Below are 27,034 nucleotides of genomic sequence, written 5' to 3'. Positions count from 1 at the left end.
AAATGCATGATGATGGTCATCAAAACACAGGGTTTCCATCAGTTTTCCGCAGAGCAACACAATGTCATCTTTCACAACAATACTTTTGATCTTACAAAAAAGCAGAATCTCAGACACTACATCTGTACAGATGATAAAGTCAGGGCGGTACTCTGTACTGTGTGTTATTATCCACTTAGCTGAAAACAAACTGGTAGACAACACAGCTCCAAGCAAATTCTGGACCTTCTTCCAGCTCTCCAAGTGTCACCATCTTTCCTGGTCCTAAAGCTAATCTTTCCAGACTAAAGGACTCCCAATGCTTTATTTTATTACTATTATATTTATTTTTACTTGTGGTGTACTGTAAAGGTACGCTCTGTAAGGCTGCATCTTTAGCCTGAGTATGAATCTCAAAAAACACAAAACTACTCACAGTAGATTGGCTTAATCCAGCTGCCCTGAGCTGTGCAACAGCAGAGGCACACCTATCCAAAGTGCTCTTATTTGACCTTTTCAGATGTTGTGGGTGTTTCTTCTACATTAGTTGACATCACCTCCCCTGTAGTGCTAACTTCTTTAACTGCCACATCAGTTGCATTTCGTTGCCCTGTACCTGTGCATGTGCAATGACAATAAAGTTGAATTCTATTCTAATTCTATTCTATTCTATTCTATCAGGCTGTAAATTAACATCAGTGTCAGCCTGCTGGTCAAAATAGTTAAGGTGTTTGGTATTTAAATATTTTCTAAAACCTGTGGTCTGGATGAACATGTACATGTTGTGAAGCATAGTGTTTGTAAGATGTGCCAAACACAAAATGTGCTTTAAACAGTTCATCAACAGTACCAAGTGAAGAGGTAGACTTGCATGGCATGGCATTCTTGTCAAGAATAATGAAGAACCGGTGGATGTCATTCTTTTTCACCCCAACAGCCAGGAGGTAGGGTTGAGTGCTGGTAGTGATGGAATCAAGGTGCTCTTGGATATTTGTTCCAGTCTGAAAAGACAAATACAGACAGGCAATAAGAATCAAGTGTTTCTTAAACTGGTAATTCATAACATAAAAATAGAAAAGAAACACAAACCTTCTTGAAGACCACAAGACGCCTTTCTGCTTGAGAAGCTGACACCTTTCCTGGTCTCTTCCGACCCTGACCAGATGGTGGAATCAGATGTAATAGCAATAGAATTGCTGAGAGGTCACTGTCCCAGCCTGCAAAAATTATTTGTTTTTAATAAAGTTGAGTCATCATCAACAACATATTTCAATGCATTGATAAAATGTTTGAGTAGACCCAAAAGACAAAAAGGATAACTGTTCTGTGACAAACATTATATATGCTATGAATGTGCTAATCAAAGAAACAACAGCTCACCAATGTCAGCATTAACTTCAGTGGCATCCTCAGGTGAGTCAGCTGCCAGCAAGAGTTCTTCCAGGTCACTGGTAGAAGGAAGCTTTCTGCCTTGTTGGATAATCTTTCTTTTGAATGTTGTTGGCCACCTCTCCAGCAACCTGCCTGATACATCCTCACCAAACATCAGTACAAAATCCTGTTCGATCTGTAACAGGGATAGAGAATTATATCTGCTATCTACAAAATATTAAAGTGTGTTTACATTGTCAAAGTAATGACAAATATTCACCAAGCCTTTGATATCTTTGAAACGTGGAAAAACAGACAGTATGTTGCTTGACAGCAGGAGGCCAAGGACCATGTTGTGTCGATAAACAAATGTCAACTTCATCTTCTTCTTGACTGTGTCTTCATCAGCTGAATGTTTCATCAGAGAGATTGCTTCCTTGCACTCATCCTCACTCAGTAACTTCTCTGTAACAAACTGCAACTCTCGTCTGACAGTTGGTCCACCACACTGGTCTTCACTCGATGATCCATCTCCTGGTGCTAGACAATATGAAATACAGCTTTATCAAAACTAATAACAACATTTAATAACCATTATTAATAAAGAACCACAATGTGGAACTGTATTATGTATTTCCACTGAATTATAAATGTTACCTCCAGATGATAATCGCCTCCCTTTAGCAGTGCATCTCTGTATGGCTTTAATCCTCCAGGCCAAGTACCCAGTGCTACCCTCGCCATCATAATAATGTTCCTTGGAGAGTGACATGTACAGACACTGATAAATGAATAAACAAAATAAGTTATGTAACAATGAAGAGTTGATAAGGACATACATTTTAGCAGGATTTAAAATGTCCATCCATCCATTCGCTTCCGCTTATCCTTTTCAGGGTCGCGGGGGGCGCTGGAGCCTATCCCAGCTGTCATAGGGCGAGAGGCAGGGTACACCCTGGACAGGTCGCCAGTCTGTCGCAGGGCCAACACACAGGGACAGACAACCATTCGCACTCACATTCATTCACACATTCACACCTAGTGACAATTTGGATTATCCGATTAACCTATCCCCATAAGCTGCATGTCTTTGGACGGTGGGAGGAAGCCGGAGTACCCGGAGGGAACCCACGCAAACACGGGGAGAACATGCAAACTCCACACAGAAAGACCCTGGCCTGGTGTTGGAATTGAACTCAGGACCTTCTTGCTGTGCGGCAACAGTGCTAACCACCGTGCCACCGTGCTGCCCGGATTTAAAATGTTTAAACGTGATTTTGGTTGTATCAGTTATTACTATGGGCTACCTACATAGCCATTTTTGGAGTACAGGCCACTGAGGTAAGAGAAAAAGGTTACAATTCCTCTGGCATACATTTCTTTTACCTGTCGTGGTGGTGATGTACTGCAAGATCAAAAGGAAAAGAACTAGTCAGCTTCCCTGGAATTCATAGAGATTTAAAATAATTTGAAAATGATCGTAAAATCACAGGGCCAGAAATAGATTACCCATTTTTTTCTGTCAAGTATGTTGACCAGTATGTTTTTCTTCTGGTTTCATCCACCAGGGACTTGGTCCGATTGTATTCATTTATTATACGTTCTCCACCAGGTTTGCTGGTGAGAATCGATTCCACCAACTGGAAAACACAATAAAAAAAAACATTCTACATGTTGATATAACCACTGCAGTTCAGAGCACTTAAACTACAAACAAAAATGACACTGTTAGAAGAATGTGGAAATCTGCTAACTCTTACTTGCTTAACTTCTGCATCCAGCTTCTGATGTTTCCTCAAAGGGCTGTCTGAAAGGATGACCATATCCTGTGAATCTGATGAATGTGGCAATGATAACTGGGACTGCTCAGGAGACACTTCTGCAGCAGCTGTTTCCAGACCTCAAAAACAGGAGCAAAACAAATGAGTTTACATGGTCCCTCTATAGACACATTTTATAAACTCTTTTTAATAAACAATGTAATAATGATATTAAAAAAATGACATCCAGTGAAACACACATCACTCAAACAAACCTTTTTCATATTTGATGGTTAATACCCCAGTTGAGGGATCTGTTACTATATCCTCAAATATATCATCATCTAACTCAGTCCCTGAACTATCAAAAACTTTCACTCCTTTTGTTACAGCTGGCACACCAAACTTTGCAAATGCTGGAAACAAGCACACAAGTTTGAGTAAACAAAAAGATTACATGACATTAGGGCTGCTCGATTATGGCAAAAATGATAATCATGATTATTTTCACTGAAATTGAGCTCTCGATTATTTGACGATATTTATTTAACCCTTACGACCTACTATAGAACCAAGAGCTTATGTTATTTTTTTACATGTTGTAGTGCCATTTCTAGGAGCATTTCAAGTTGCTATACAACTGTTATAGCCCATATTTTAATAATATGTATGCATTAAGTCCATAGTAACTACATTAATTGCAAAAAAGTGCAATAAACTACAAAAAAATTGAAAATCGTTTTTGTTTTGTTTTTTACATACATTTCTACTTGGAGAAATTTAAGAGGTTTATCCCTCAAAACTTTAAATACAAAAAAGTTGCAAAAAATAGTTTACAACAACAGGAAATTTATTTTGAGTGTCTTCATAGTTTTATTTTGGAGATACACCAATTTTTATATACTGCAGGAAAAACGAAAAAACAATCCTATGATGCAAATTCGCAAAGAAAACAGCAGGTGCATCAAAATAAACTATTTCCAGCAGTGCAATTCGAGTTCTAAGCAGAAACTATTCAGAAAAGTCAAACGTGACTTATAAAAACACCAGTATAAGCTTTTAAGGCCTATAAGTAAAAAACTACATTTTCCACGAAAATGACGTCACTTCCGGTTTTGGGCAGGAAATGGCGGACATGCTATAATTCGTGCTGACGTCTGTTTCACTGTGGGAAGTGTTAGGAACAGCTGATCGGATCGGCAAAGCGTGTTTCTGGAATATTATGTTTTTGTTCCTGCAAGCGCTTTTTATGCAGTTTTTGCAAAGCTATATGTGGAAGGAAAACGTGACCGAGGACAAGCTGATGGCATAAGATGTAAGTACAACTCCTCTGGTTTCATATGCAAAAAAATTTATTGCACTAGCTTACACGGTTCAGGTTCTACAGGGATTTAAAAATAGTTACACAAAACGGAGCGTGCAGCTCTGACGCTTTAAAGGGTTAACAATAACAACGTATTGAATAATGACTTTAAAAAATAATATAAAATGGTGTGCAACACCACTGAAGTTTTTTTTACCTCTCTTTTCAACCAACGGCAGTCACTGTCGTCTCCAAATAACTTCTGCTTAGCTTTTTCAAAAGTGACTCAAACAAATAAAAACTAAATTATTAAGCGCCAGTAACATGCTTGATAAGTGGTAGATTAGGAGTTACACTCACATTATACAGTTTTTCCACTAAATATACATTCGTAGCTAAGATGATTCCAAAACGTAGATCATTTTCAATTAATCATAAAATGCAGTTTGAAGAGACTAAATAACAAAAAGAACTTAAAGCACATTGAACACCTTTTTTATACCATGTTGGTTTCTTACCGGCAATCAAAATTCCTTAAGGCTTGGCTCAGATACTCTAGCAAATTTCTGCACACCTCCCAGTTTTGCTTTAAGCAGCATGCTTCCTGTAGACAGTAATTTCTTATAGTCAGTGCTCTTCATTGAACTACTGTAAACAGAAAATGTGAATATTAAACCAGTCCCATAAATACCGGTAAAACAGCCTTGCATTGTTATTTCTTACACTGTATGTATTCAAAATAGTCAACAGGGTCGCAAGAAGCGTGTGGAAAAACCAAGGCGCAAAATAACTGCCCATGAGCTGAGAAAAGTCAAGCGTGCAGCTGCCAAGATGCCACTTGCCACCAGTTTGGCCATATTTCAGAGCTGCAACATCACTGGAGTGCCCAAAAGCACAAGGTGTGCAATACTCAGAGACATGGCCAAGGTAAGAAAGGCTGAAAGACGACCACCACTGAACAAGACACACAAGCTGAAACGTCAAGACTGGGCCAAGAAATATCTCAAGACTGGTTTTTCTAAGGTTTTATGGACTGATGAAATGAGAGTGAGTCTTGATGGGCCAGATGGATGGGCCCGTGGCTGGATTGGTAAAGGGCAGAGAGCTCCAGTCCGACTCAGACGCCAGCAAGGTGGAGGTGGAGTACTGGTTTGGGCTGATATCATCAAAGATGAGCTTGTGGGGCCTTTTCGGGTTGAGGATGGAGTCAAGCTCAACTCCCAGTCCTACTGCCAGTTTCTGGAAGACACCTTCTTCAAGCAGTGGTACAGGAAGAAGTCTGCATCCTTCAAGAAAAACATGATTTTCATGCAGGACAATGCTCCATCACACGCGTCCAAGTACTCCACAGCGTGGCTGGCAAGAAAGGGTATAAAAGAAGAAAAACTAATGACATGGCCACCTTGTTCACCTGATCTGAACCCCATTGAGAACCTGTGGTCCATCATCAAATGTGAGATTTACAAGGAGGGAAAACAGTACACCTCTCTGAACAGTGTCTGGGAGGCTGTGGTTGCTGCTGCACGCAATGTTGATGGTGAACAGATCAAAACACTGACAGAATCCATGGATGGCAGGCTTTTGTTCAGACTACTTCCATCAGGAAGGAGGTTCTGCAGCATCCGGTCCCGTACCAGCAGACTGAGAGACAGCTTTTTCCATCAGGCCATCAGACTGCTGAACACTTCATAGACACCTCAGCTTCACTACTGGAACTTTAACATTATGCACTCCATACTGTACAGTAACGCCACTGTTTTGCACATGTCTCACTCTATATATTTTATTTTATATATTTTATTTATTGTTTACTCTATTTAATTTGTAAAATATGTGTACACACACACACACACACACACACACACACACACGTAGAAAAATATTTAGTATACACATCCAGAAATGCATATACTATTATATATTGTACATATATTTATTAGTTTCAGATGTAGCCATTCTTGTATTTTGCTTGTTTACATTATTGTATTTTGCACAACTCTGTTGCTTGTGAAGCTCGCACACAAGAATTTCACTCACATGTGCTGTACCAATGTACCTGCACATGTGATGTGACAATAAAAGTGATTTGATTTGATTTGATTTTGAGTGTCCTTGCAAAGAAAGGTGGCTATATTGGTCACTGATTTGTTTTGTTTTTGTTTTTGAATGTCAGAAATGTATATTTGTGAATGTGGAGATGTTATATTGGTTTCACTGGTAAAAATAAATAATTGAAATGGGTATTTATTTGTTTTTTGTTACGTTGCCTAATAATTATGCACAGTAATAGTCACCTGCACACACAGATATCCCCCTAAAATAGCTCAAACTAAAAACAAACTAAAAACTACTTCCAAAAACATTCAGCTTTGATATTAATGAGTTTTTTGGGTTCATTGAGAACATGGTTGTTGTTCAATAATAAAATTATTCCTCAAAAATACAACTTGCCTAATAATTCTGCACTCCCTGTATTAGTGTGTGGTCAACCACAAATCTTCATACTGTCATCCATACATGAGGTCTTTATGCAAACGATGAAAGATAATGAAAGAAACTGTTTAACTGATATGAAATGATTGAATTATATGAAATATTATGGCTTTGTTTGCCAGAGTGTTTTTCTGTAAACTACTTTGAACTGCTGGCAGTCAGTGAAGTCACTGAAAGGCAAGATTCTATGTTGTGTTGCCGTAGTTTCCAGAGTTTACTTATAAAGCTCACTTACAGAATTCAGTTAGAAAAGTCAAGCATTTGAAAGGTGCACATTTGAAGGAATATTAACTCAATCTTAACTCATTACGGTTTACATTTTCGATTTTAAAAGTTCTCCAAAATTACAATGAAAAAGGAAACAAGAAAAATGACCACTCCAGCTGATAAGAAAGATTCAGGAGATCAAGGTAAGTAAAATAATAAAATAAAATCCTGGTAAAATCCAAATCCTAGAAATGTTGACACTATGTGAATCATTTTTAGAGTATTTGAATCATATGTTTGATTGAAAATAGCTTTAATACAAGATGTCTAATCAAAGAAAGGTTACCGGTCTTTTGGTAAAATAATGTCATAAGTTTATTCTTGGACTCAACAGTAAAAACAGACCAACAAGTGTCATCAAGATCTAAGACTTAGTGAACCTAGTATCAATTCGCACTGGTCAGTTTTTTTTATCCCAAGAATAAACTTGTGATAATTTAAGCAAAAGCAATTTCAAATTCTTTGCCATCAAACTGCTTCCAGTCCTGATGTCGGGGACTCTTTTTCACCACTGTGTTGTTGTCGTTTATAGATTGTAAGAGCAGGACTGCTAAAAGAAAGGCCAGTCCTGAAAAGAAGACCCCAATAAAAAGGAGGAGGGTCGCTGAGCAGGCTGGTCCTTCCACCAGCTCAGATGTGGTCAAAGGTGTGAAGCGCAAGGTTGTGCAAGATGAAGAGGGCACAACAAAGAAAGCAAAGAAGGCTAAACTTCTCGACCATATGAGCGGTGACGAGGAGCAAGCATCCTTCTCGTTGGACTCTGGTAAAGGTAGGCTAATTAGTTGAATAAGGGGGTAGATTAAGTGTGGTTGCTAGGTTTAAGATATTGGTGTTTAGTGTTTGTGTCTATCATCCAGTGAGCTGATGTGCTTTTGGTGTTTTCCACATCTCCAGACTTGAACAACAAACAGGAGTGCGCAAAAAATGGCAAAAGAAAGGCCACGGGAGACAACAGAGAGCCACCCAAGAAAAAAAAAAGGAATGTGGACCAGGACAAAAAATCAGTGGCAGACCAAAAACGTAAGTAGCAAGCAGCTTGGGTTTTATATTCAGGGGAAGGGCAGAAGGAACATTTAGGCTACAGAGGAGAGTAATTTGTGTCACAGCTGTAATAAAACCAGATTTGCTGTTTTGTCTGTTCAGGTGAATTCCAAGCCAGATATGTGGAGGAGCACCAGCTCGGAGAAGGAGGCTGCGGAGCAGTGTTTGCTGGCTACCGGATAGAAGATCGTTTTCCAGTAAGTGTTCAGATGATGGTAGTAACACAGGCAGTGACGCAGATAATGGATAATATCGTAAACTGAGACGTCTGCTGTGTTTCCACCTTTCATTATGTCATACTGAGGAAATGCTCACCAATGCTCTGTGTCTTCTAGGTTGCCATCAAACACATTCCCAAAAATAAAGTCTACTGCAAAGTGGCGGTAAGCGTCCAACACTTGAATTAGTTTCACATTACTGGATTGAATGCGGCGTTCCTCATCATCCACTTTGTTGTAATATTTCAGGATGAAAGCGGGAAGATGCTCTCGGTGGAAGTGGCCATTATGCTTAAACTTGCAGGTGAAGCAGAAGGGTCAGTGGGAATATCAGCACCTGTGTCCTTGCTGGAGTGGTTCGACCTTGGCAAAGAGCTGATCCTGGTGCTGGAGAGACCTGTCCCCGCTGTGGACCTGCAAAAATACAAAGCAGAAAATGGAAGAACTTTAACAGAGGACACGGCCAAGGTAAGTTGACTGGAAGAGCCTTAGACTGTACAGCATTCAATCAAGGCAGAAAAGCATTAACTCATTATTGTGTTTTTCATCTTTTCCAGGTCATTCTGAAGCAACTAGTTGATGCTGTAAAGGAACTTGAGGAAAAACACATCTTTCATCGGGACATCAAGGGACAAAACATTCTGATTGAGACCGGCTCAGATGTGCCTCGAGTTCGCATCATTGACTTTGGACTGAGCTGCTTTGTTAAACAGCGATCTCTGTATCGCATCTTCTATGGTAACATATTCTGCTCTTGCTTTTCACAGATGTAACAATTTGTGTCTTTTGTTTTAGAAGAAATTGTAATTGTGTCTGTTTGTTAGGCACTCCTCTTCACATCCCTCCCGAGTGGTACATTAGGAGCTGCTACAGGTGTGGACCCACCACGGTGTGGCAAATGGGAGTGGTGTTGTATGAAGCGCTTCATGCACGATACTTTAGTACTGCGAGGTTCCTCACAAAGCAACTGAGCATCAAAAAGCGTCTGTCCACAGGTAAGAAAACTTCACACTTCACTGCTGCCTTGGATCACTAGAACTATCATCTTCATCTTTTTGATCTTTTCTTTCTTTCAAGAATGCCGGAATTTCTTGGACGCATGTTTAGCTTTAGCCCCGGAGAAGCGCCCAACACTGGAGGAGCTCCAGCTTCACCCCTGGCTAAGATAACACACACAAACACACAATTCACACCTTATCATGCAAGTGTGATACATTGTAGTAACTTCCTTTCTTTTTTCTGTTGGACAGGAATAGATAGAGTGGGTCAATCTTAAAAAGAAAATAAATAAAAATTTAGCTTTTTTGGAGTTCCTGTAACCCCCCCAGCCATCCCAGGAAAGGGGATCTCTCTTTGAATGGGCTTTCCCGAGGTTTCTTCCCATCGATCTGGCCCCCTGGGGAGTTTTTCCTCGTCTTCATAGAGAGCTTGGGCTGGGTCAGGAGCTCCATCAAAACTGTCTTTATTTGATGACTTCAATGTCATCAAATAAAGATGTGTTTTACTTAAAGTAAAATTTGATCAAAATAAAACTTGTTTAATTCATCTTTGCTGAGGATTCTCCTTCATTACTATTTTGTTTTGTTTTGTTGTTTTGTTTTTACCCATGGTGCATTTTGACAAATAAGAAAACTGAATCAGGTTAAAGTGTGCACAAAGACAGTCACACTGCAAATGATCTGAAGACTTGCATCTGTTGCTCTAACCCCCAACTAGTTTAGACAGATTTCCTGGTTCTACCAGAGGTTTTTTCCTTCAAGAAGGGAGTTTTTCCTTCCCACTGTTGCTGAGTGTTTGCTCATAGTGGGTTGTAAAAGCATAAAAGTTAATAAGAGGCATTCATAGCAGAGTTATCACAGAGGGAACTATATAGCTTAAATGTACACAGTAAAATTTGCAGTGTCAAACTAACACTTAAAGAGTTAAATTTAACACTGTTTCCGAGTCTATTTGGTGCCATTCAGAATTGGTGTTAAATCAACTCTTTCTATAGTGTTAAAATTTTAGAGTAAATTTAACTCTAAATAGAGTAAAAATTTAACACTGAGTAACACCGTATAGTGTTAAATCAACTTAACACTACTAGTAGTGTCATGTTACTCTATACTGTGTTATTCATACACTAATCTCTAGTGAAAAATTAGCTCTCATAGAGTAAAATTTGTAATTAATTTTACACCAAGTAATGTTACTAAAACTCTTCCTGTAGTGTTACCTTTACACTCAATTCACTGTTTTGCAGCATGAAAACCTGGTTTTTAATAATGCTTTTACATATAAAACAAGTGAGCAAAAACCACAACTAGATAATACATTTAACAGCTTTATTTTTATGTCAGGCTCAAAATATAAAAACATCTCATGTAGTGTATAAAACACTTTAAAACAATGAATTTAGTTCGGCATAAAACGGCAATATACAGGGAGGAATCTGAAATGCCATATTTGATTTGAAGAAGCAACACAGCTCATTTATGTTCAACACCTTCAGCACCATATTGGGATGCAGTCTGACCCTAAATGCATGATGATGGTCATCAAAACACAGGGTTTCCATCAGTTTTCCGCAGAGCAACACAATGTCATCTTTCACAACAATACTTTTGATCTTACAAAAAAGCAGAATCTCAGACACTACATCTGTACAGATGATAAAGTCAGGGCGGTACTCTGTACTGTGTGTTATTATCCACTTAGCTGAAAACAAACTGGTAGACAACACAGCTCCAAGCAAATTCTGGACCTTCTTCCAGCTCTCCAAGTGTCACCATCTTTCCTGGTCCTAAAGCTAATCTTTCCAGGCTAAAGGACTCCCAATGCTTTATTTTATTACTATTATATTTATTTTTACTTGTGGTGTACTGTAAAGGTACACTCTGTAAGGCTGCATCTTTAGCCTGAGTATGAATCTCAAAAAACACTTCCTCCATTGAGGAGACAAAACTACTCACAGTAGATTGGCTTAATCCAGCTGCCCTGAGCTGTGCAACAGCAGAGGCACACCTATCCAAAGTGCTCTTATTTGACCTTTTCAGATGTTGTGGGTGTTTCTTCTACATTAGTTGACATCACCTCCCCTGTAGTGCTAACTTCTTTAACTGCCACATCAGGCTGTAGATTAACATCAGTGTCAGCCTGCTGGTCAAAATAGTTAAGGTGTTTGGTATTTAAATATTTACTAAAACCTGTGGTCTGGATGAACATGTACATGTTGTGAAGCATAGTGTTTGTAAGATGTGCCAAACACAAAATGTGCTTTAAACAGTTCATCAACAGTACCAAGTGAAGAGGTAGACTTGCATGGCATGGCATTCTTGTCAAGAATAATGAAGAACCGGTGGATGTCATTCTTTTTCACCCCAACAGCCAGGAGGTAGGGTTGAGTGCTGGTAGTGATGGAATCAAGGTGCTCTTGGATATTTGTTCCAGTCTGAAAAGACAAATACAGACAGGCAATAAGAATCAAGTGTTTCTTAAACTGGTAATTCATAACATAAAAATAGAAAAGAAACACAAACCTTCTTGAAGACCACAAGACGCCTTTCTGCTTGAGAAGCTGACACCTTTCCTGGTCTCTTCCGACCCTGACCAGATGGTGGAATCAGATGTAATAGCAATAGAATTGCTGAGAGGTCACTGTCCCAGCCTGCAAAAATTATTTGTTTTTAATAAAGTTGAGTCATCATCAACAACATATTTCAATGCATTGATAAAATGTTTGAGTAGACCCAAAAGACAAAAAGGATAACTGTTCTGTGACAAACATTATATATGCTATGAATGTGCTAATCAAAGAAACAACAGCTCACCAATGTCAGCATTAACTTCAGTGGCATCCTCAGGTGAGTCAGCTGCCAGCAAGAGTTCTTCCAGGTCACTGGTAGAAGGAAGCTTTCTGCCTTGTTGGATAATCTTTCTTTTGAATGTTGTTGGCCACCTCTCCAGCAACCTGCCTGATACATCCTCACCAAACATCAGTACAAAATCCTGTTCGATCTGTAACAGGGATAGAGAATTATATCTGCTATCTACAAAATATTAAAGTGTGTTTACATTGTCAAAGTAATGACAAATATTCACCAAGCCTTTGATATCTTTGAAACGTGGAAAAACAGACAGTATGTTGCTTGACAGCAGGAGGCCAAGGACCATGTTGTGTCGATAAACAAATGTCAACTTCATCTTCTTCTTGACTGTGTCTTCATCAGCTGAATGTTTCATCAGAGAGATTGCTTCCTTGCACTCATCCTCACTCAGTAACTTCTCTGTAACAAACTGCAACTCTCGTCTGACAGTTGGTCCACCACACTGGTCTTCACTCGATGATCCATCTCCTGGTGCTAGACAATATGAAATACAGCTTTATCAAAACTAATAACAACATTTAATAACCATTATTAATAAAGAACCACAATGTGGAACTGTATTATGTATTTCCACTGAATTATAAATGTTACCTCCAGATGATAATCGCCTCCCTTTAGCAGTGCATCTCTGTATGGCTTTAATCCTCCAGGCCAAGTACCCAGTGCTACCCTCGCCATCATAATAATGTTCCTTGGAGAGTGACATGTACAGACACTGATAAATGAATAAACAAAATAAGTTATGTAACAATGAAGAGTTGATAAGGACATACATTTTAGCAGGATTTAAAATGTCCATCCATCCATTCGCTTCCGCTTATCCTTTTCAGGGTCGCGGGGGGCGCTGGAGCCTATCCCAGCTGTCATAGGGCGAGAGGCAGGGTACACCCTGGACAGGTCGCCAGTCTGTCGCAGGGCCAACACACAGGGACAGACAACCATTCGCACTCACATTCATTCACACATTCACACCTAGTGACAATTTGGATTATCCGATTAACCTATCCCCATAAGCTGCATGTCTTTGGACGGTGGGAGGAAGCCGGAGTACCCGGAGGGAACCCACGCAAACACGGGGAGAACATGCAAACTCCACACAGAAAGACCCTGGCCTGGTGTTGGAATTGAACTCAGGACCTTCTTGCTGTGCGGCAACAGTGCTAACCACCGTGCCACCGTGCTGCCCGGATTTAAAATGTTTAAACGTGATTTTGGTTGTATCAGTTATTACTATGGGCTACCTACATAGCCATTTTTGGAGTACAGGCCACTGAGGTAAGAGAAAAAGGTTACAATTCCTCTGGCATACATTTCTTTTACCTGTCGTGGTGGTGATGTACTGCAAGATCAAAAGGAAAAGAACTAGTCAGCTTCCCTGGAATTCATAGAGATTTAAAATAATTTGAAAATGATAGTAAAATCACAGGGCCAGAAATAGATTACCCATTTTTTTCTGTCAAGTATGTTGACCAGTATGTTTTTCTTCTGGTTTCATCCACCAGGGACTTGGTCCGATTGTATTCATTTATTATACGTTCTCCACCAGGTTTGCTGGTGAGAATCGATTCCACCAACTGGAAAACACAATAAAAAAAAACATTCTACATGTTGATATAACCACTGCAGTTCAGAGCACTTAAACTACAAACAAAAATGACACTGTTAGAAGAATGTGGAAATCTGCTAACTCTTACTTGCTTAACTTCTGCATCCAGCTTCTGATGTTTCCTCAAAGGGCTGTCTGAAAGGATGACCATATCCTGTGAATCTGATGAATGTGGCAATGATAACTGGGACTGCTCAGGAGACACTTCTGCAGCAGCTGTTTCCAGACCTCAAAAACAGGAGCAAAACAAATGAGTTTACATGGTCCCTCTATAGACACATTTTATAAACTCTTTTTAATAAACAATGTAATAATGATATTAAAAAAATGACATCCAGTGAAACACACATCACTCAAACAAACCTTTTTCATATTTGATGGTTAATACCCCAGTTGAGGGATCTGTTACTATATCCTCAAATATATCATCATCTAACTCAGTCCCTGAACTATCAAAAACTTTCACTCCTTTTGTTACAGCTGGCACACCAAACTTTGCAAATGCTGGAAACAAGCACACAAGTTTGAGTAAACAAAAAGATTACATGACATTAGGGCTGCTCGATTATGGCAAAAATGATAATCATGATTATTTTCACTGAAATTGAGCTCTCGATTATTTGACGATATTTATTTAACCCTTACGACCTACTATAGAACCAAGAGCTTATGTTATTTTTTTACATGTTGTAGTGCCATTTCTAGGAGCATTTCAAGTTGCTATACAACTGTTATAGCCCATATTTTAATAATATGTATGCATTAAGTCCATAGTAACTACATTAATTGCAAAAAAGTGCAATAAACTACAAAAAAATTGAAAATCGTTTTTGTTTTGTTTTTTACATACATTTCTACTTGGAGAAATTTAAGAGGTTTATCCCTCAAAACTTTAAATACAAAAAAGTTGCAAAAAATAGTTTACAACAACAGGAAATTTATTTTGAGTGTCTTCATAGTTTTATTTTGGAGATACACCAATTTTTATATACTGCAGGAAAAACGAAAAAACAATCCTATGATGCAAATTCGCAAAGAAAACAGCAGGTGCATCAAAATAAACTATTTCCAGCAGTGCAATTCGAGTTCTAAGCAGAAACTATTCAGAAAAGTCAAACGTGACTTATAAAAACACCAGTATAAGCTTTTAAGGCCTATAAGTAAAAAACTACATTTTCCACGAAAATGACGTCACTTCCGGTTTTGGGCAGGAAATGGCGGACATGCTATAATTCGTGCTGACGTCTGTTTCACTGTGGGAAGTGTTAGGAACAGCTGATCGGATCGGCAAAGCGTGTTTCTGGAATATTATGTTTTTGTTCCTGCAAGCGCTTTTTATGCAGTTTTTGCAAAGCTATATGTGGAAGGAAAACGTGACCGAGGACAAGCTGATGGCATAAGATGTAAGTACAACTCCTCTGGTTTCATATGCAAAAAAATTTATTGCACTAGCTTACACGGTTCAGGTTCTACAGGGATTTAAAAATAGTTACACAAAACGGAGCGTGCAGCTCTGACGCTTTAAAGGGTTAACAATAACAACGTATTGAATAATGACTTTAAAAAATAATATAAAATGGTGTGCAACACCACTGAAGTTTTTTTTACCTCTCTTTTCAACCAACGGCAGTCACTGTCGTCTCCAAATAACTTCTGCTTAGCTTTTTCAAAAGTGACTCAAACAAATAAAAACTAAATTATTAAGCGCCAGTAACATGCTTGATAAGTGGTAGATTAGGAGTTACACTCACATTATACAGTTTTCCCACTAAATATACATTCGTAGCTAAGATGATTCCAAAACGTAGATCATTTTCAATTAATCATAAAATGCAGTTTGAAGAGACTAAATAACAAAAAGAACTTAAAGCACATTGAACACCTTTTTTATACCATGTTGGTTTCTTACCGGCAATCAAAATTCCTTAAGGCTTGGCTCAGATACTCTAGCAAATTTCTGCACACCTCCCAGTTTTGCTTTAAGCAGCATGCTTCCTGTAGACAGTAATTTCTTATAGTCAGTGCTCTTCATTGAACTACTGTAAACAGAAAATGTGAATATTAAACCAGTCCCATAAATACCGGTAAAACAGCCTTGCATTGTTATTTCTTACACTGTATGTATTCAAAATAGTCAACAGGGTCGCAAGAAGCGTGTGGAAAAACCAAGGCGCAAAATAACTGCCCATGAGCTGAGAAAAGTCAAGCGTGCAGCTGCCAAGATGCCACTTGCCACCAGTTTGGCCATATTTCAGAGCTGCAACATCACTGGAGTGCCCAAAAGCACAAGGTGTGCAATACTCAGAGACATGGCCAAGGTAAGAAAGGCTGAAAGACGACCACCACTGAACAAGACACACAAGCTGAAACGTCAAGACTGGGCCAAGAAATATCTCAAGACTGGTTTTTCTAAGGTTTTATGGACTGATGAAATGAGAGTGAGTCTTGATGGGCCAGATGGATGGGCCCGTGGCTGGATTGGTAAAGGGCAGAGAGCTCCAGTCCGACTCAGACGCCAGCAAGGTGGAGGTGGAGTACTGGTTTGGGCTGATATCATCAAAGATGAGCTTGTGGGGCCTTTTCGGGTTGAGGATGGAGTCAAGCTCAACTCCCAGTCCTACTGCCAGTTTCTGGAAGACACCTTCTTCAAGCAGTGGTACAGGAAGAAGTCTGCATCCTTCAAGAAAAACATGATTTTCATGCAGGACAATGCTCCATCACACGCGTCCAAGTACTCCACAGCGTGGCTGGCAAGAAAGGGTATAAAAGAAGAAAAACTAATGACATGGCCACCTTGTTCACCTGATCTGAACCCCATTGAGAACCTGTGGTCCATCATCAAATGTGAGATTTACAAGGAGGGAAAACAGTACACCTCTCTGAACAGTGTCTGGGAGGCTGTGGTTGCTGCTGCACGCAATGTTGATGGTGAACAGATCAAAACACTGACAGAATCCATGGATGGCAGGCTTTTGAGTGTCCTTGCAAAGAAAGGTGGCTATATTGGTCGCTGATTTGTTTTTGTTTTGTTTTTGAATGTCAGAAATGTATATTTGTGAATGTGGAGATGTTATATTGGTTTCACTGGTAAAAATAAATAATTGAAATGGGTATTTATTTGTTTTTTGTTACGTTGCCTAATAATTATGCACAGTAATAGTCACCTGCACACACAGATATCCCCCTAAAATAGCTCAAACTAAAAACAAACTAAAAACTACTTCCAAAAACATTCAGCTTTGATATTAATGAGTTTTTTGGGTTCATTGAGAACATGGTTGTTGTTCAATAATAAAATTATTCCTCAAAAATACAACTTGCCTAATAATTCTGCACTCCCTGTATTAGTGTGTGGTCAACCACAAATCTTCATACTGTCATCCATACATGAGGTCTTTATACAAACGATGAACGATAATGAAAGAAACTGTTTAACTGATATGAAATGATTGAATTATATGAAATATTATGGCTTTGTTTGCCAGAGTGTTTTTCTGTAAACTACTTTGAACTGCTGGCAGTCAGTGAAGTCACTGAAAGGCAAGATTCTATGTTGTGTTGCCGTAGTTTCCAGAGTTTACTTATAAAGCTCACTTACAGAATTCAGTTAGAAAAGTCAAGCATTTGAAAGGTGCACATTTGAAGGAATATTAACTCAATCTTAACTCATTACGGTTTACATTTTCGATTTTAAAAGTTCTCCAAAATTACAATGAAAAAGGAAACAAGAAAAATGACCACTCCAGCTGATAAGAAAGATTCAGGAGATCAAGGTAAGTAAAATAATAAAATAAAATCCAAATCCTAGAAATGTTGACACCGTGTGAATCATTTTTAGAGTATTTGAATCATATGTTTGATTGAAAATAGCTTTAATACAAGATGTCTAATCAAAGAAAGGTTACCGGTCTTTTGGTAAAATAATGTAATAAGTTTATTCTTGGACTCAACAGTAAAAACAGACCAACAAGTGTCATCAAGATCTAAGACTTAGTGAACCTAGTATCAATTCGCACTGGTCAGTTTTTTTTATCCCAAGAATAAACTTGTGATAATTTAAGCAAAAGCAATTTCAAATTCTTTGCCATCAAACTGCTTCCAGTCCTGATGTCGGGGACTCTTTTTCACCACTGTGTTGTTGTCGTTTATAGATTGTAAGAGCAGGACTGCTAAAAGAAAGGCCAGTCCTGAAAAGAAGACCCCAATAAAAAGGAGGAGGGTCGCTGAGCAGGCTGGTCCTTCCACCAGCTCAGATGTGGTCAAAGGTGTGAAGCGCAAGGTTGTGCAAGATGAAGAGGGCACAACAAAGAAAGCAAAGAAGGCTAAACTTCTCGACCATATGAGCGGTGACGAGGAGCAAGCATCCTTCTCGTTGGACTCTGGTAAAGGTAGGCTAATTAGTTGAATAAGGGGGTAGATTAAGTGTGGTTGCTAGGTTTAAGATATTGGTGTTTAGTGTTTGTGTCTATCATCCAGTGAGCTGATGTGCTTTTGGTGTTTTCCACATCTCCAGACTTGAACAACAAACAGGAGTGCGCAAAAAATGGCAAAAGAAAGGCCACGGGAGACAACAGAGAGCCACTCAAGAAAAAAAAAAGGAATGTGGACCAGGGCAAAAAATCAGTGGCAGACCAAAAACGTAAGTAGCAAGCAGCTTGGGTTTTATATTCAGGGGAAGGGCAGAAGGAACATTTAGGCTACAGAGGAGAGTAATTTGTGTCACAGCTGTAATAAAACCAGATTTGCTGTTTTGTCTGTTCAGGTGAATTCCAAGCCAGATATGTGGAGGAGCACCAGCTCGGAGAAGGAGGCTGCGGAGCAGTGTTTGCTGGCTACCGGATAGAAGATCGTTTTCCAGTAAGTGTTCAGATGATGGTAGTAAGACAGGCAGTGACGCAGATAATGGATAATATCGTAAACTGAGACGTCTGCTGTGTTTCCACCTTTCATTATGTCATACTGAGGAAATGCTCACCAATGCTCTGTGTCTTCTAGGTTGCCATCAAACACATTCCCAAAAATAAAGTCTACTGCAAAGTGGCGGTAAGCGTCCAACACTTGAATTAGTTTCACATTACTGGATTGAATGCGGCGTTCCTCATCATCCACTTTGTTGTAATATTTCAGGATGAAAATGGGAAGATGCTCTCGGTGGAAGTGGCCATTATGCTTAAACTTGCAGGTGAAGCAGAAGGGTCAGTGGGAATATCAGCACCTGTGTCCTTGCTGGAGTGGTTCGACCTTGGCAAAGAGCTGATCCTGGTGCTGGAGAGACCTGTCCCCGCTGTGGACCTGCAAAAATACAAAGCAGAAAATGGAAGAACTTTAACAGAGGACACGGCCAAGGTAAGTTGACTGGAAGAGCCTTAGACTGTACAGCATTCAATCAAGGCAGAAAAGCATTAACTCATTATTGTGTTTTTCATCTTTTCCAGGTCATTCTGAAGCAACTAGTTGATGCTGTAAAGGAACTTGAGGAGAAACACATCTTTCATCGGGACATCAAGGGACAAAACATTCTGATTGAGACCGGCTCAGATGTGCCTCGAGTTCGCATCATTGACTTTGGACTGAGCTGCTTTGTTAAACAGCGATCTCTGTATCGCATCTTCTATGGTAACATATTCTGCTCTTGCTTTTCACAGATGTAACAATTTGTGTCTTTTGTTTTAGAAGAAATTGTAATTGTGTCTGTTTGTTAGGCACTCCTCTTCACATCCCTCCCGAGTGGTACATTAGGAGCTGCTACAGGTGTGGACCCACCACGGTGTGGCAAATGGGAGTGGTGTTGTATGAAGCGCTTCATGCACGATACTTTAGTACCGCGAGGTTCCTCACAAAGCAACTGAGCATCAAAAAGCGTCTGTCCACAGGTAAGAAAACTTCACACTTCACTGCTGCCTTGGATCACTAGAACTATCATCTTCATCTTTTTGATCTTTTCTTTCTTTCAAGAATGCCGGAATTTCTTGGACGCATGTTTAGCTTTAGCCCCGGAGAAGCGCCCAACACTGGAGGAGCTCCAGCTTCACCCCTGGCTAAGATAACACACACAAACACACAATTCACACCTTATCATGCAAGTGTGATACATTGTAGTAACTTCCTTTCTTTTTTCTGTTGGACAGGAATAGATAGAGTGGGTCAATCTTAAAAAGAAAATAAATAAAAATTTAGCTTTTTTGGAGTTCCTGTAACCCCCCCAGCCATCCCAGGAAAGGGGATCTCTCTTTGAATGGGCTTTCCCGAGGTTTCTTCCCATCGATCTGGCCCCCTGGGGAGTTTTTCCTCGTCTTCATAGAGAGCTTGGGCTGGGTCAGGAGCTCCATCAAAACTGTCTTTATTTGATGACTTCAATGTCATCAAATAAAGATGTGTTTTACTTAAAGTAAAATTTGATCAAAATAAAACTTGTTTAATTCATCTTTGCTGAGGATTCTCCTTCATTACTATTTTGTTTTGTTTTGTTGTTTTGTTTTTACCCATGGTGCATTTTGACAAATAAGAAAACTGAATCAGGTTAAAGTGTGCACAAAGACAGTCACACTGCAAATGATCTGAAGACTTGCATCTGTTGCTCTAACCCCCAACTAGTTTAGACAGATTTCCTGGTTCTACCAGAGGTTTTTTCCTTCAAGAAGGGAGTTTTTCCTTCCCACTGTTGCTGAGTGTTTGCTCATAGTGGGTTGTAAAAGCATAAAAGTTAATAAGAGGCATTCATAGCAGAATTATCACAGAGGGAACTATATAGCTTAAATGTACACAGTAAAATTTGCAGTGTCAAACTAACACTTAAAGAGTTAAATTTAACACTGTTTCCGAGTCTATTTGGTGCCATTCAGAATTGGTGTTAAATCAACTCTTTCTATAGTGTTAAAATTTTAGAGTAAATTTAACTCTAAATAGAGTAAAAATTTAACACTGAGTAACACCGCATAGTGTTAAATCAACTTAACACTACTAGTAGTGTCATGTTACTCTATACTGTGTTATTCATACACTAATCTCTAGTGAAAAATTAGCTCTCATAGAGTAAAATTTGTAATTAATTTTACACCAAGTAATGTTACTAAAACTCTTCCTGTAGTGTTACCTTTACACTCAATTCACTGTTTTGCAGCATGAAAACCTGGTTTTTAATAATGCTTTTACATATAAAACAAGTGAGCAAAAACCACAACTAGATAATACATTTAACAGCTTTATTTTTATGTCAGGCTCAAAATATAAAAACATCTCATGTAGTGTATAAAACACTTTAAAACAATGAATTTAGTTTGGCATAAAACGGCAATATACAGGGAGGAATCTGAAATGCCATACTTGATTTGAAGAAGCAACACAGCTCATTTATGTTCAACACCTTCAGCACCATATTGGGATGCAGTCTGACCCTAAATGCATGATGATGGTCATCAAAACACAGGGTTTCCATCAGTTTTCCGCAGAGCAACACAATGTCATCTTTCACAACAATACTTTTGATCTTACAAAAAAGCAGAATCTCAGACACTACATCTGTACAGATGATAAAGTCAGGGCGGTACTCTGTACTGTGTGTTATTATCCACTTAGCTGAAAACAAACTGGTAGACAACACAGCTCCAAGCAAATTCTGGACCTTCTTCCAGCTCTCCAAGTGTCACCATCTTTCCTGGTCCTAAAGCTAATCTTTCCAGACTAAAGGACTCCCAATGCTTTATTTTATTACTATTATATTTATTTTTACTTGTGGTGTACTGTAAAGGTACACTCTGTAAGGCTGCATCTTTAGCCTGAGTATGAATCTCAAAAAACACTTCCTCCATTGAGGAGACAAAACTACTCACAGTAGATTGGCTTAATCCAGCTGCCCTGAGCTGTGCAACAGCAGAGGCACACCTATCCAAAGTGCTCTTATTTGACCTTTTCAGATGTTGTGGGTGTTTCTTCTACATTAGTTGACATCACCTCCCCTGTAGTGCTAACTTCTTTAACTGCCACATCAGTTGCATTTCGTTGCCCTGTACCTGTGCATGTGCAATGACAATAAAGTTGAATTCTATTCTAATTCTATTCTATTCTATTCTATCAGGCTGTAAATTAACATCAGTGTCAGCCTGCTGGTCAAAATAGTTAAGGTGTTTGGTATTTAAATATTTTCTAAAACCTGTGGTCTGGATGAACATGTACATGTTGTGAAGCATAGTGTTGTAAGATGTGCCAAACACAAAATGTGCTTTAAACAGTTCATCAACAGTACCAAGTGAAGAGGTAGACTTGCATGGCATGGCATTCTTGTCAAGAATAATGAAGAACCGGTGGATGTCATTCTTTTTCACCCCAACAGCCAGGAGGTAGGGTTGAGTGCTGGTAGTGATGGAATCAAGGTGCTCTTGGATATTTGTTCCAGTCTGAAAAGACAAATACAGACAGGCAATAAGAATCAAGTGTTTCTTAAACTGGTAATTCATAACATAAAAATAGAAAAGAAACACAAACCTTCTTGAAGACCACAAGACGCCTTTCTGCTTGAGAAGCTGACACCTTTCCTGGTCTCTTCCGACCCTGACCAGATGGTGGAATCAGATGTAATAGCAATAGAATTACTGAGAGGTCACTGTCCCAGCCTGCAAAAATTATTTGTTTTTAATAAAGTTGAGTCATCATCAACAACATATTTCAATGCATTGATAAAATGTTTGAGTAGACCCAAAAGACAAAAAGGATAACTGTTCTGTGACAAACATTATATATGCTATGAATGTGCTAATCAAAGAAACAACAGCTCACCAATGTCAGCATTAACTTCAGTGGCATCCTCAGGTGAGTCAGCTGCCAGCAAGAGTTCTTCCAGGTCACTGGTAGAAGGAAGCTTTCTGCCTTGTTGGATAATCTTTCTTTTGAATGTTGTTGGCCACCTCTCCAGCAACCTGCCTGATACATCCTCACCAAACATCAGTACAAAATCCTGTTCGATCTGTAACAGGGATAGAGAATTATATCTGCTATCTACAAAATATTAAAGTGTGTTTACATTGTCAAAGTAATGACAAATATTCACCAAGCCTTTGATATCTTTGAAACGTGGAAAAACAGACAGTATGTTGCTTGACAGCAGGAGGCCAAGGACCATGTTGTGTCGATAAACAAATGTCAACTTCATCTTCTTCTTGACTGTGTCTTCATCAGCTGAATGTTTCATCAGAGAGATTGCTTCCTTGCACTCATCCTCACTCAGTAACTTTTCTGTAACAAACTGCAACTCTCGTCTGACAGTTGGTCCACCACACTGGTCTTCACTCGATGATCCATCTCCTGGTGCTAGACAATATGAAATACAGCTTTATCAAAACTAATAACAACATTTAATAACCATTATTAATAAAGAACCACAATGTGGAACTGTATTATGTATTTCCACTGAATTATAAATGTTACCTCCAGATGATAATCGCCTCCCTTTAGCAGTGCATCTCTGTATGGCTTTAATCCTCCAGGCCAAGTACCCAGTGCTACCCTCGCCATCATAATAATGTTCCTTGGAGAGTGACATGTACAGACACTGATAAATGAATAAACAAAATAAGTTATGTAACAATGAAGAGTTGATAAGGACATACATTTTAGCAGGATTTAAAATGTCCATCCATCCATTCGCTTCCGCTTATCCTTTTCAGGGTCGCGGGGGGCGCTGGAGCCTATCCCAGCTGTCATAGGGCGAGAGGCAGGGTACACCCTGGACAGGTCGCCAGTCTGTCGCAGGTCCAACACACAGGGACAGACAACCATTCGCACTCACATTCATTCACACATTCACACCTAGTGACAATTTGGATTATCCGATTAACCTATCCCCATAAGCTGCATGTCTTTGGACGGTGGGAGGAAGCCGGAGTACCCGGAGGGAACCCACGCAAACACGGGGAGAACATGCAAACTCCACACAGAAAGACCCTGGCCTGGTGTTGGAATTGAACTCAGGACCTTCTTGCTGTGCGGCAACAGTGCTAACCACCGTGCCACCGTGCTGCCCGGATTTAAAATGTTTAAACGTGATTTTGGTTGTATCAGTTATTACTATGGGCTACCTACATAGCCATTTTTGGAGTACAGGCCACTGAGGTAAGAGAAAAAGGTTACAATTCCTCTGGCATACATTTCTTTTACCTGTCGTGGTGGTGATGTACTGCAAGATCAAAAGGAAAAGAACTAGTCAGCTTCCCTGGAATTCATAGAGATTTAAAATAATTTGAAAATGATAGTAAAATCACAGGGCCAGAAATAGATTACCCATTTTTTTCTGTCAAGTATGTTGACCAGTATGTTTTTCTTCTGGTTTCATCCACCAGGGACTTGGTCCGATTGTATTCATTTATTATACGTTCTCCACCAGGTTTGCTGGTGAGAATCGATTCCACCAACTGGAAAACACAATAAAAAAAAAAACATTCTACATGTTGATATAACCACTGCAGTTCAGAGCACTTAAACTACAAACAAAAATGACACTGTTAGAAGAATGTGGAAATCTGCTAACTCTTACTTGCTTAACTTCTGCATCCAGCTTCTGATGTTTCCTCAAAGGGCTGTCTGAAAGGATGACCATATCCTGTGAATCTGATGAATGTGGCGATGATAACTGGGACTGCTCAGGAGACACTTCTGCAGCAGCTGTTTCCAGACCTCAAAAACAGGAGCAAAACAAATGAGTTTACATGGTCCCTCTATAGACACATTTTATAAACTCTTTTTAATAAACAATGTAATAATGATATTAAAAAAAAATGACATCCAGTGAAACACACATCACTCAAACAAACCTTTTTCATATTTGATGGTTAATACCCCAGTTGAGGGATCTGTTACTATATCCTCAAATATATCATCATCCAACTCAGTCCCTGAACTATCAAAAACTTTCACTCCTTTTGTTACAGCTGGCACACCAAACTTTGCAAATGCTGGAAACAAGCACACAAGTTTGAGTAAACAAAAAGATTACATGACATTAGGGCTGCTCGATTATGGCAAAAATGATAATCATGATTATTTTCACTGAAATTGAGCTCTCGATTATTTGACGATATTTATTTAACCCTTACGACCTACTATAGAACCAAGTCCGCCAGAGCTTATGTTATTTTTTTACATGTTGTAGTGCCATTTGTAGGAGCATTTCAAGTTGCTATACAACTGTTATAGCCCATATTTTAATAATATGTATGCATTAAGTCCATAGTAACTACATTAATTGCAAAAAAGTGCAATAAACTACAAAAAAATTGAAAATCATTTTTGTTTTTTGTTTTACATACATTTCTACTTGGAGAAATTTAAGAGGTTTATCCCTCAAAACTTTAAATACAAAAAAGTTGCAAAAAAATAGTTTACAACAACAGGAAATTTATTTTGAGTGTCTTCATAGTTTTATTTTGGAGATACACCAATTTTTATATACTGCAGGAAAAACGAAAAAACAATCCTATGATGCAAATTCGCAAAGAAAACAGCAGGTGCATCAAAATAAACTATTTCCAGCAGTGCAATTCGAGTTCTAAGCAGAAACTATTCAGAAAAGTCAAACGTGACTTATAAAAACACCAGTATAAGCTTTTAAGGCCTATAAGTAAAAAACTACATTTTCCACGAAAATGACGTCACTTCCGGTTTTGGGCAGGAAATGGCGGACATGCTATAATTCGTGCTGACGTCTGTTTCACTGTGGGAAGTGTTACGAACAGCTGATCGGATCGGCAAAGCGTGTTTCTGGAATATTATGTTTTTGTTCCTGCAAGCGCTTTTTATGCAGTTTTTGCAAAGCTATATGTGGAAGGAAAACGTGACCGAGAACAAGCTGATGGCATAAGATGTAAGTACAACTCCTCTGGTTTCATATGCAAAAAAAATTATTGCACTAGCTTACACGGTTCAGGTTCTACAGGGATTTAAAAATAGTTACACAAAACGGAGCGTGCAGCTCTGACGCTTTAAAGGGTTAACAATAACAACGTATTGAATAATGACTTTAAAAAATAATATAAAATGGTGTGCAACACCACTGAAGTTTTTTTTACCTCTCTTTTCAACCAACGGCAGTCACTGTCGTCTCCAAATAACTTCTGCTTAGCTTTTTCAAAAGTGACTCAAACAAATAAAAACTAAATTATTAAGCGCCAGTAACATGCTTGATAAGTGGTAGATTAGGAGTTACACTCACATTATACAGTTTTTCCACTAAATATACATTCGTAGCTAAGATGATTCCAAAACGTAGATCATTTTCAATTAATCATAAAATGCAGTTTGAAGAGACTAAATAACAAAAAGAACTTAAAGCACATTGAACACCTTTTTTATACCATGTTGGTTTCTTACCGGCAATCAAAATTCCTTAAGGCTTGGCTCAGATACTCCAGCAAATTTCTGCACACCTCCCAGTTTTGCTTTAAGCAGCATGCTTCCTGTAGACAGTAATTTCTTATAGTCAGTGCTCTTCATTGAACTACTGTAAACAGAAAATGTGAATATTAAACCAGTCCCATAAATACCGGTAAAACAGCCTTGCATTGTTATTTCTTACACTGTATGTATTCAAAATAGTCAACAGGGTCGCAAGAAGCGTGTGGAAAAACCAAGGCGCAAAATAACTGCCCATGAACTGAGAAAAGTCAAGCGTGCAGCTGCCAAGATGCCACTTGCCACCAGTTTGGCCATATTTCAGAGCTGCAACATCACTGGAGTGCCCAAAAGCACAATGTGTGCAATACTCAGAGACATGGCCAAGGTAAGAAAGGCTGAAAGACGACCACCACTGAACAAGACACACAAGCTGAAACGTCAAGACTGGGCCAAGAAATATCTCAAGACTGGTTTTTCTAAGGTTTTATGGACTGATGAAATGAGAGTGAGTCTTGATGGGCCACATGGATGGGCCCGTGGCTGGATTGGTAAAGGGCAGAGAGCTCCAGTCCGACTCAGACGCCAGCAAGGTGGAGGTGGAGTACTGGTTTGGGCTGGTATCATCAAAGATGAGCTTGTGGGGCCTTTTCGGGTTGAGGATGGAGTCAAGCTCAACTCCCAGTCCTACTGCCAGTTTCTGGAAGACACCTTCTTCAAGCAGTGGTGCAGGAAGAAGTCTGCATCCTTCA

At 39.1% G+C, this 27,034-nt stretch overlaps 3 protein-coding genes and 2 pseudogenes across 3 annotated transcripts; 2 read left to right on the top strand and 3 right to left on the bottom strand.

The window, feature by feature from the left end:
* Positions 1-482: 482 nt before the first annotated feature.
* On the bottom strand, positions 483-5,012 carry LOC146615014 (uncharacterized; annotated as a pseudogene).
* Positions 5,013-7,255: 2,243 nt separating this feature from the next.
* On the top strand, positions 7,256-9,624 carry LOC146615013 (serine/threonine-protein kinase pim-2-like). The gene is made up of 9 exons (XM_085376494.1): positions 7,256-7,316; positions 7,706-7,942; positions 8,068-8,193; positions 8,317-8,411; positions 8,550-8,597; positions 8,682-8,900; positions 8,990-9,170; positions 9,257-9,427; positions 9,510-9,624. Exons 1-9 carry the CDS (start codon positions 7,256-7,258, stop codon positions 9,599-9,601), a joined length of 1,230 nt encoding a protein of 409 aa, XP_085232620.1. The 3' UTR covers positions 9,602-9,624.
* A 1,826-nt stretch (positions 9,625-11,450) lies between these two features.
* LOC146615012 (uncharacterized) lies at positions 11,451-15,894 on the bottom strand (annotated as a pseudogene).
* Positions 15,895-17,616: 1,722 nt separating this feature from the next.
* On the top strand, positions 17,617-19,974 carry LOC146615011 (serine/threonine-protein kinase pim-1-like). The gene is made up of 9 exons (XM_085376495.1): positions 17,617-17,677; positions 18,056-18,292; positions 18,418-18,543; positions 18,667-18,761; positions 18,900-18,947; positions 19,032-19,250; positions 19,340-19,520; positions 19,607-19,777; positions 19,860-19,974. Exons 1-9 carry the CDS (start codon positions 17,617-17,619, stop codon positions 19,949-19,951), a joined length of 1,230 nt encoding a protein of 409 aa, XP_085232621.1. The 3' UTR covers positions 19,952-19,974.
* Positions 19,975-21,800: 1,826 nt separating this feature from the next.
* On the bottom strand, positions 21,801-26,384 carry LOC146615010 (uncharacterized). The gene is made up of 11 exons (XM_085376493.1): positions 26,272-26,384; positions 24,707-24,858; positions 24,430-24,569; positions 24,177-24,307; positions 23,979-24,072; positions 23,325-23,448; positions 22,948-23,207; positions 22,677-22,863; positions 22,386-22,513; positions 21,979-22,297; positions 21,801-21,892 (listed from the first exon to the last, which is right to left on the bottom strand). The coding sequence occupies exons 1-11, from the start codon at positions 26,382-26,384 to the stop codon at positions 21,801-21,803; spliced, it is 1,740 nt and encodes a 579-aa protein (XP_085232619.1).
* Between the last annotated feature and the right edge of the window lie 650 nt (positions 26,385-27,034).

This window comes from Diplotaxodon limnothrissa, linkage group LG17, assembly GCF_057381915.1.
Source record: "Diplotaxodon limnothrissa isolate DT_005_m linkage group LG17, D_limnothrissa_male_GT1.1, whole genome shotgun sequence".
NCBI classification, from domain to species: Eukaryota; Metazoa; Chordata; class Actinopteri; order Cichliformes; family Cichlidae; genus Diplotaxodon; species Diplotaxodon limnothrissa.
Note: the sequence above shows the minus strand (reverse complement) of the source record. Positions and strands in the feature narration are given on the sequence as shown.